This window comes from Echinops telfairi, unplaced genomic scaffold (genome assembly GCF_000313985.2).
Source record: "Echinops telfairi isolate 266 unplaced genomic scaffold, ASM31398v2 ScPeMD7_25;HRSCAF=90, whole genome shotgun sequence".
Lineage (NCBI taxonomy): Eukaryota > Metazoa > Chordata > Mammalia > Afrosoricida > Tenrecidae > Echinops > Echinops telfairi.
The window spans coordinates 168,468-177,807 of record NW_022103922.1 but is presented as its reverse complement, the minus strand read 5'-3'; the positions used below and the strand labels follow the sequence as shown (position 1 = coordinate 177,807).

The 9,340-nt window shown below is 61.5% G+C and overlaps 1 protein-coding gene across 1 annotated transcript in view; it reads left to right on the top strand.

Annotated features, from left to right (window-relative positions):
• Window positions 1-130: 130 nt before the first annotated feature.
• Window positions 131-9,340, top strand: part of CACNA1B (calcium voltage-gated channel subunit alpha1 B) — a gene marked incomplete at its 3' end in the record, with an annotated part of 175,264 nt that continues 166,054 nt past the window's right edge. The window contains exons 1-2 of the mRNA XM_045289335.1: window positions 131-227; window positions 3,024-3,163. Coding sequence (XP_045145270.1) covers window positions 135-227; window positions 3,024-3,163 — 233 coding nt within the window. The remainder of the gene's footprint in view (window positions 228-3,023; window positions 3,164-9,340) is intronic.

Below are 9,340 nucleotides of genomic sequence, written 5' to 3'. Positions count from 1 at the left end.
TCCGGGGCGGAGGAGACTTGGTCCCGGAGGTCTCCTGGTGGGGGCTGCTGCGCTGCGCCCCGGGCGGCCCCCTTCCCTTCCTCCTGTGCTTCCCAGCCAGGCCAGTCCTTAACCAGCTCACTCCGTTCGAATACATGATCCTGGCCACCATCATCGCCAACTGCATTGTGTTGGCCCTCGAGCAGCACCTTCCGGATGGGGACAAGACACCCATGTCCGAGCGGCTGGTGAGTTCCAGGCTTGCGGGCGAGGGGGGTGCTGCTGCCTTGCCAGGGCCCCAGGCAGAGCCTGGCTGGCAAGCCAAGAGCCCAGGACAGAAGCTGCCTCTCCTCTCTCTTCCTCAGTTGAGAAAAAGGGCGGGACCTGTGAGCTAACACTGCCCTTAGAGGCCAGGACAACAGGTAGTCTACTCAGGTCCCCATGGGAAGGTGGCCTGAGAGGCCCTGTTGCCACCCCCTGGGCGGCCGGACACCCTAACCAGGTCCATCCAGGCACTAGGCCTCGATCTAGGAATCAAAGTCCAGCCCAGAGACCTGCTGGGCCTTTACAACAGCAGCACTGGTTCAGGATCTGAGCACCAATGTGGAGTGGACTGGCCCTGGCCCTTCTCCTGGGTACCAGGACCTCTGAACTCTTTCATTCCCCATCCTGGGAAATGCCCCTCCCCAGGCAGGCCCTGAGTTTCGGAGGCTGAGGTGGTAGAAAGGAACTGACCCTGCTCTCAGCAGGAGGCGTGAAGGCAGGTCTTGAGGGACCAGCCTGGTAGGGTCTGTGGGAGGGACAGGTCAGCGGGAAGAGGTGTCTAGGAGGAGGTGAGAGTGAGGGTCCCACCACCCCAGTTGCCTCTCTGAGCCTTGTGTGGGCCTGGGAGCCAGAGAAGGGCCTGGGGCAGGGCCTGGGGCCTTCCTTGAGGTGTCCTGAGGTCCCCAAGAAGACCTCCCCAGTGGCAGGGACAGCCTTTGGAAGCCATTCCCTCTGTATCCCCGACCTGATGCTGGAGACAGCAAGTGAGTCTGTCTGTGCTAAGTGCTTGGTCTGCTCTGAGTCCCTGCCCACAGCAGCCATGGCACCCAACATTGAAGAAGCCATGGTACCAAGTGGGGCTCATGGGGAGAGCTCAGGGGAGATGTTATCTCAAAGCCCCAAAGGCTAAGGAGGTTTGGTGGTGGGACAATGCCAGCAGGGGTTATAGGGTGCATTACAGGCCAAGCACAGGGTGGCTGAGGGGCAGGGGACTGGGGACAAGGTGTTTGGCAACCGGGGGGCAGGGTACTGGTGGGGGGGAAGGGTGGAGGACCCGTGTCTTTTGGGGCCCTGCTTGGAGTGGAGGCAGGGGAGCTGAACCACACTGGTGGACAGTTTCTGACGCCAGCTCGGGGTGTGGCCAGCTCCCCGAGGACTTAGGGCAGGGAGGGGAGCAGAGTCTGACCCAGGGAGGGAGGGAGGGTCCAGCGTGAGGGCAGGGAGCTGGTGTGGGGCTGACTGGGTGGTGGGTATGAGGGCCAGGGTGAAAGGTATCTGACCCTCCCCCCATCTCACTGTTGAAGGCTGTGGGGTTTACTTTTGGTGTGGTGGGGCGAGGCAGGTTGCCTGGGGACAGAGAGCTGAGGGGAAGGTGCTGGAAGGAGGGAGTCCTGGCCTGACCTGTCCTGTTTGGGGCACCTCCGGCTTTCTGGGGGGGGGGGGGGTGCTGGGGGCTGGGAGGAGAAGTGGATGTTGCCAGGAGCAGTGGAGGGTGCTGTGTGCCAGGCCCTGTCTGAGTGAGCCCAGGACCCCTGGCTATCTGCACATCAGCCCCTAGATTCTTTGACTGGATAAGGAGGGGCTGGGAGGATAGGGGTGGGGTTTGGGGCCCCTGGCTGCCTCTTGGGCTGGGCCTGCCCTCTCCCTTTGAGCAGGAGCTTCTGTTCAGATTCAGGTTTGCAGGCCCTCAAGGCAGCCCCTCCCTCAAAGACAGGAGACACCCCCCTCCCCTCCAAACTGAGCCAGACTAATGCCTGGAGGCCCATGAAGGTGTGTACTCCCCACCAGGGGCCATGAGTCAGCGCCAGGGTGTGGGTTCCAGTGGGGTGCTTAGCCCCACGGGGACTGGCAACCTCCATCAGCCAGCCTGCGGATTTGACTAGGAGGCCCAGAGGTGGTCTGGACTTCCTGAGGGCGGGTCACGATGGCCAGCCCTCATTCACCACCAGCTCCCTCTCTGATGCAGCATCATCTTTCAGAAAGGCAGACCCCTCTGGGTTCCCATCACCCCGTTCTTAAGGCTGTGCCCTCCCACCCCTGCTTTAGTGCACATGCTGCTTTCACAAGGCCTTCTGTGTTGAGCCCTTCCTGTCTGCTGTCCCCTCACGCCCCATAACCCTGGGCCTTCTTGGCTGCCCTCCTCCAGCACCCAGCTTCTGAGAGGTCCCCAGTGAGTCTCATTTGTGTCCAGCAGGGCCAGTCAGTGCTGGTGAGTCACACACTAGGAGCCTGTCTGCCTGACACCCCGCCCCCCCAAACACACACAATCTCTCAGGCCCGGCCCTGCCACTCAGGTGACAGTTCTGCCCACAGGCAACCTCATCATCTCATTTCCTCTGCCTACCTGGGTGACTGGGCTCACCCGGGATCCTGGCCCAGCTCTCCCCGGGCCTTGGGGTCAGTTACTGACCCTGTGTCTGCTCCCTGGCCGATCTGGAGCATGGGAACTATGCTGCGTCCACTGGTGGGAGGCTCAGAGGGTTACAGACACCACGGCTCCCAGTGACCTCCTTTTATCACACTCATCCTCGTGTCCTGGTGAGCGGAACTCCGTCACCATGATTGTAGTCGGCTGGGGGGCCGAGATTTGAGGGGAAGGGCATGGGGACCTATTGGATGTAGTGGACATCCTGGAGCTCCTGTGGCCTGTGGGAACATGGCCCAGGACCAGGCCTGGTGAGGACACTTCTCCGAAGAAGTCTGGGCATTGGTTGGGACAGCGGGTGTGGCCCTTGTGCCCCGGGCCCTGGCAACCCTGCGCTGTGCCCCCCACCTCCCAGGACGACACTGAGCCCTACTTCATCGGCATCTTCTGCTTCGAGGCGGGCATCAAGATCGTTGCCCTGGGCTTCGTCTTCCACAAGGGCTCCTACCTGCGCAACGGCTGGAACGTCATGGACTTCGTGGTGGTGCTCACGGGGTAGGTGTGCGGGGCGGGGCCTGCGCTCTGACCCACCCGTGCTTTCCTGAGACCCGGGTGCCCCTGCCCAGGCCGGCGGGAATGCATCTTCGTTGAGTGTGCTGCCCGGCACCCCATGCAGTCTAGAGCTTCCCTGAAGGAGGGCCCAGGAGCCCTGGAGCCGCTGTCTCCGTTGGATGGGTCTGTCCCAGTCACCACGCCCACCCCCCCTCGCAGTGGACACCCACAAGGCTCAGGATGGGTGGTGGGTGCAGGCGGTGGACACCTCTATGCCTTGGTTCTCTATTTGTCCGGTGTTATGGACTGCGGGGAGGGGTGAGTGCCAGGGAGGCCACCCCACGAACCTTCCCTGTCTCAGGGTCCGAAGCCCCCTTGGCCTGGCTCCCTCACTTTGTGGGCTGGGGCAGCCCCAAGGCCACCTGTCCTGCTGTTTGGGGTCCCATGGAGGAGGGGGGAGGGCTCTGAGCCTCTGAAGCTGTGCTCTCCCCCAACAAGCCAATTCTCTCTGAGCGGGCCTCTGCTGGCCCCCGGCTTGGGGATCTTCCCCGAGGGCCCGCCTTGGCCATGACTGGCCCAGGCCAGCTTCTTGGTGTGTAGATGGTGTCTGCAGAACTGGGGCCCAGGGCAACAAGGGGCTCTGACCCCCAGGTAGTATTTGTGGTGTGCATAATCTCCTCTGTGCTGGCCATTCCTTGGAGGTCGGACACCCATGCCCTGTGAACCCGTCTGTGGTCGGTGCATGTGCCCCTAGCTCATGGACCACTCCTGGCCTGTGAGCTTGCCCCGCCTTCCTGCCTTGAGCCCCTCCTCAGTCCCCACACCTGCCATTAGCTCTCCCTGATTGCGGGGGAGGAGGGGGGCTTTGAATTGGAATTGATCTTATGATTTGGCAGCTCTGACTTCACAGTTAGGGGCTGTGGACACAACACCCACACACGTGTGCACACATCCTTGCGACCTTTACACATGTGCATACACATGCACACAAATGTACAGACAGGCAGTGGTATCCCACTTTGCCTAAGGCACAGGGGAGTGGTAGGGCAAGGCTGACCAACTGTGTGCTTGCGTGTTGAGCACCATGGGGAAGACTCAGGTCCCGTGGTTTGTTTTCTAAGTAATTTTATTGGGGGCTCTTACAACTCTTCTATGGCCTGCGTTTTTGCCATGTTGAGCATCACTGACTACACTTGCCATGTTGACCTTCATAGGGTGACTGACTGTGTTCTTGCCGTGTTGAACATCATAGGGGGGACTGACAGTGTTCTTGCCGTGTTGAGTGTTATAGGGTGACTGACAGTGTTCTTGCCGTGTTGAGCGTCATGGGGGGACTGACAGTGTTCTTGTCATGTTGTGCATCATGGGGGGACTGTGTTCTTGCCATGTTGAGCATCATAGGGGTGACTGACTGTGTTCTTGCCGCCTTGAGCGTCATGGGGGTGACTGTGTTCTTGCCGTGTTGAGGATCATGGGGGGACTGATGGTGTTCTTGCCGTGTTGAGCGTCATGGAGATGACTGTGTTCTTCCTGTGTTGAGCGTCATGGGGGACTGACCGCACTGGCCATGTTGAGAATCACTAGCTGTTTACATCTCCTTCTCGCCTCGGACTCAATTCCGCTGAGCTCAAGATCGCTGTCTTATTTTTCAGAGTGTCCCCATTGCCCAGAGTGGTGGCCCTGGGCAGGGGCAGGAGCTCCTGCTGGACAGGGAGCTACAGGAACTGAAACGGGTCTTGTTTGGGTCTGCATAGTCACCTGGAGGCTGGGTGGGTGGCAGGACCCTGACTCTCCCACTGCTGCCCACAGTGCCCAGCATGGGAGTTGTGGGGGCAAGAGAGGGTAATCCACAGCAACTCCTAGGCAGGACACCTGGGATTTCTGGGTCCTGGGCCCTTCTGAAGGGGTTCCTTGGGCAGCCCTCTCTCTCCTGGGGCTGGCTGACTACTCTCGGAGCAGAGGAGAGGCTGGCACTCCCTGGCTCACCTTCCCAAGAGCCCCACTGAGAGGAGCCTCCTGGTGAGGGGCCCCAGAGCTCCTGCAACTGTCCCTGAGCCCTTGCTGGGCCCCTGATTTTCCTCAGTGCCCCCTCCTCCCCGGTCCCTGGCAGCCAGGTAGGTGAAGCATTGGGCTGCTGACCGCAAGGTCAGCACAGAGGAGGCTGCCCGCTCCTGTCAACACGGACAGTCTCTGAAACCCCAAAGGGGCAGTTCAGCCCAGCTGCAGCAGGCTGATGGTGCCTGGCGGGGGCGGGGTGTGTGTGTTGGTGTGGTTTGGTTTGGGTCCCTCATCTCTCTCTCTGTTTCTGTCTCTGCCTGTCCACGGCACACTTTCTGGTGCTGTGTCTCTCCCCTCCCCCGCACTGTTCCCCGGCCCCCCCCCCCCCACACACACAAACACACACTTCCTATCAGCGTCCCTGGCCTGTCCCTGATTTTCTGGCTTGCTCTCTGCCTCCCTGTGGAAGCCTCCGGTTTACCATCTCTCCCTTCTCCTGTGCCTCTCCTTCCCTCTCCCGCCTGAGTCAGGGCTTGTGTGCAGAGTTGGTGTGGGTCCCCAGAGCCCTCGCTCTCTGCACCCCACCCCCAGCCGGGCTGTTTGGGAAGGGACTCCCTAGGCGTGGGAGACCTCTATTCCTCGGCAGGAGTGTAGGCCCAAGTCACAGGGGAGCCTTGCTGTTGCTCCACCCTGGGGCACATGGGACCTGTGCACCTGTGTGTGCGTGCAGGTGTGCATGTGTGGGTGCTTGTGCACTGCGTGCAGGTGTGAGGGGGGGCATGCTGGGCCTAGTCTTGGGGTGGGCGAGTGAGCGGGCTCCTAGCAAGGACCCTTGCTCCTGAGCCAAGTCTGCTCAGAGCAGCTCTGCACTGCTTCTCCTTAATTTGTTGTTTGAATTAGGCTTGGTTTAATTGGGTGTGGAGGGGTGTGGCTGGTGAGGTGCTGGCTCCTTGTCACTATGGGAGGCCTTGCTGCAGGCGGGCAGGGCGAGGCCGGCGGGCCCCTCTGCTGTACTGTTGGGCAAGTGGAGGGCCGAGGAAGCGTGGAGGGCTGAGTGCTGCCTGCTTCTCTTTGCCTCAGGGCTGGTGGGGGCTTGAGGGGCATTTGATCACTTTGCACCCACCTTAGGGAGTGGGGTGGCAGAGGCTGGCTCAGATCAGATGGGTGCAGCTGGAGAGATGGGTGTGGGTTTGGGCTGGGTGTGAGGGTCCCGTTCCAACTCTGGAGGGTCCCCATGTGGTCCTGGGAGGAAGGGCAGGGCTGCCTTGGGAGCCTGCACTGGTCAGCTGCTGGCCGGGCTGGGCTGGGCGGGGCAGTGTGTGGAGGACAGGGGCCTGTCATTTGTCCCCAAGAGGCTCTCCATCCTGTGTCCCCCTCCTTCAGGAATGCTCTGTGCTGTCTGGGGTGTCAAGCTGATCCTGCACCCCCCCACAGAGAAAGCTTGGTGGGGGGTGTTCTAAGGGAGGACACTGGTGTGGAGGGACCAGAGGGACCCCCAACTGGTGCCTGACCCACCCCGGATGGGCTGGGAAGCGACCAGTAGCTCCAGAGACTTCGCTCTGTCCCCCCAGGACCCCTGCCCTCCCCCCTCTGTCCAGTGCATGTCCTCGTCTGGTCTTGAGGAGCAAGGAGGGGCCGAGAAATGAAACGCAGCAAATGGGGGTGGGAGGGTGAGTGGGCGTGACCCCAGTGGGCTCAGTCAGGGAGGTGTGCTGGGTCCTGGATGGACTTGGGAGCTGGAGCCCTGGGGCCTGGGAGTCTGGCCCCCCAGACTGCCGTGTTGAGACCACCTCTGCCCAGAGTCTCTGCTCAGCACCCCCAGGAAAGCCCTCCTTTGGGGGTCCATTGACTCGGGGGCTGGCAGAGGCAGGGCCACTGGGCCAGGACTCCCTCAGGGCCCCATTGAGGGGCCTCCCGGCCTCTGGTGGCAGAGACTGGAGTCCCAGCTCGGGCAGGTGGTTTCCAGGGCACATTTCCAACTGCAGCTTCTCGTTTCTCTCTGATTTCAACTGGGATTTCTCTCCAGGACATGTAATTAGAGCTAGTGCACAGCCTCCCCCTCCCCGCACCCTCCCCCCCAGCCTCCCCCGGGGCTTGGGCCTCTGGTGGCTGCTGGGGAGGGGGGAGGGAGGGCCGCCTGGTCACCAGGAGCCAGAGGTTAGGCTCAACCCTCGTCAGGTGCTAGTCACGAGCCCCTGGGGTGGGCAGTAGCCACATGGTGACCAACTGTGTCCCCTTTTTGACTGGGCATTGGCAGGTGCTGGGTATCGGAGGGTGTAGCAACAGGCCTTGCTGAGGGAGTGGGGTCTCAGCTGAGAGCCAGGACAGGTGGACACTGTGGATGTCCAGCACCAGGTGAGGTGGGTGACTGGGACACCGGTGACCACCCGCTGCATCTGAATTTGGAATGACTGGTGTAGGAGCCCTGGTGGTGTAGTGGTTCCACTCCGGGCTGCGATCTGTATGGTCGGCATTTTGAAACCACCAACAGCTCTGGGGGAAAAAGGTGGGACGTAACTACTCCTGTGAGCAGTTACAGTCTCAGAAACCCACGGGGGGCACTGTGAGTCCAGGGGGCGCCGTGAGTCCATGGGGAGCGGCCCCACAGGGGGCGCCATGAGTCACACTGACTGATGGTGAGCAGACCCACAGGGGACCCTGTGTGTCACACTGACTCCATGGGGAGGAGACCCATAGGGGGTGCCGTGAGTCACACTGACTGGTGGTGAGCAGACCCACAGAGGGCGCCGTGAGGCGGTGATGATGGGTCTGTGTCTGCGCCGAGCTGTGCTGACCTTGCCTGCGAGGGGTGCTGGAGCTTCCACCCCGAGCTGCAGCCCTAACGCCTCCTCTGTGCCTATGGTGTCTGCCAGGCTGGGGTGGAGGGGTCTGTGAGACTTGGCCAGGTTAGGACTTTCAGGGGATCTCTCTGAAATGCCCAGTCGGTTCTTGTCTCCAGTTGGAGGTGTGGATGAGGATGCCCCCTGGACCAGCGGGGAGCAGCTGAGCTGTGGATGAAGGCCCCCCATCTGGGGTCTGAGGTTTGGTCTCTGAATGCTCTTGGCATTGCCCTGGGGTTGGTGGTGTCTCGGAGGTGGGGCTGGACCTCTGTGCACGTCTACTGTGACCACCTGGTAGAGCTGAGCTCCAGGTACCTGTGCGGTCCGGGGCCTCAAGGGAGGGCTAGCTAGGGTGGACTGTGAGCTCTCCCTGCACTTACAAGGACCCATGGTGGACCTGTGACCCTGCGCCCCAGGCCCATGCCTCTCCTTGTCTGTGGATTAGAGTCCTTTACCCTCTCCATGGGCAGCCAGAGTCCAGCCCTTCCAGGGCCCTGGACCACCCACTGTCTCCACTCCCACACAAGAGGGTGCAGCAGCCAGGTGGGCCCTGCTGGGAGTGCCCGGGTCAGGGGTCCTGAGCTCAGGTCCTGACTGTTGGACCTTAGAGAAAGCCCATGTCCTGCCCTGCTGGAAGCTGACCCTGAAGGCCCCACCCACACGCCCAGGCTTTGGGCTTTACCTACCTTTACCTGCTGCTTACTGCCCACCAGTTGCCCTCTGGGGCCTCACATTCCCATGTGGCTTGTGGGGCTTTGACCCTTCCTTTGGCCACCCCAGAATGCCGAGGACTCTAGGACCTGCTGCCGCCCAGGGGTCAGGAATCTGGTGGTAGGCTGCAATTGGCGAAGCAGCAGCTGACCACTGAGCAGGGCTGGGGTCCAGGACATGAGGGCTCACAGGTGGGGACTGGGACTCTGCTGGTTAGGCTACCTTGGGGCCCTGTGGGCTCTGGTCCCTGCTGTGGTGTCCTTGTGGGCTGGGAACCAGGAGGCCCTTGCACTTTATGGGAGTCAGCTGGGGGTCCTTGGAGGTGTCTAGTGAGATTGTGACCAAGAGGTTAACCTCCTGGAAGGGGGTGCTGACCTGTCTCTGAGTCTGTCCCCCATCCTGGTCTGGGTGGCCCTGTTGGTCCAGTGGGTGAAGAGTCACCAGGTGGGTAAGAGGTCACCAGTCCACTGCCCTCATCCCTGAACCCAAATGGGCATCGGACAGTGAGGGGAGCAGTCCAGTTCTTGCTGCAGAGGAAATGGGTGCCTCAGGGCTGTTGGGGGGTCTGCAAGCAGGGGGTGTAGGACTCAGCAACTGGCCTCTTTCCCCCTCCTCCTCCTCCTCCTCCTCC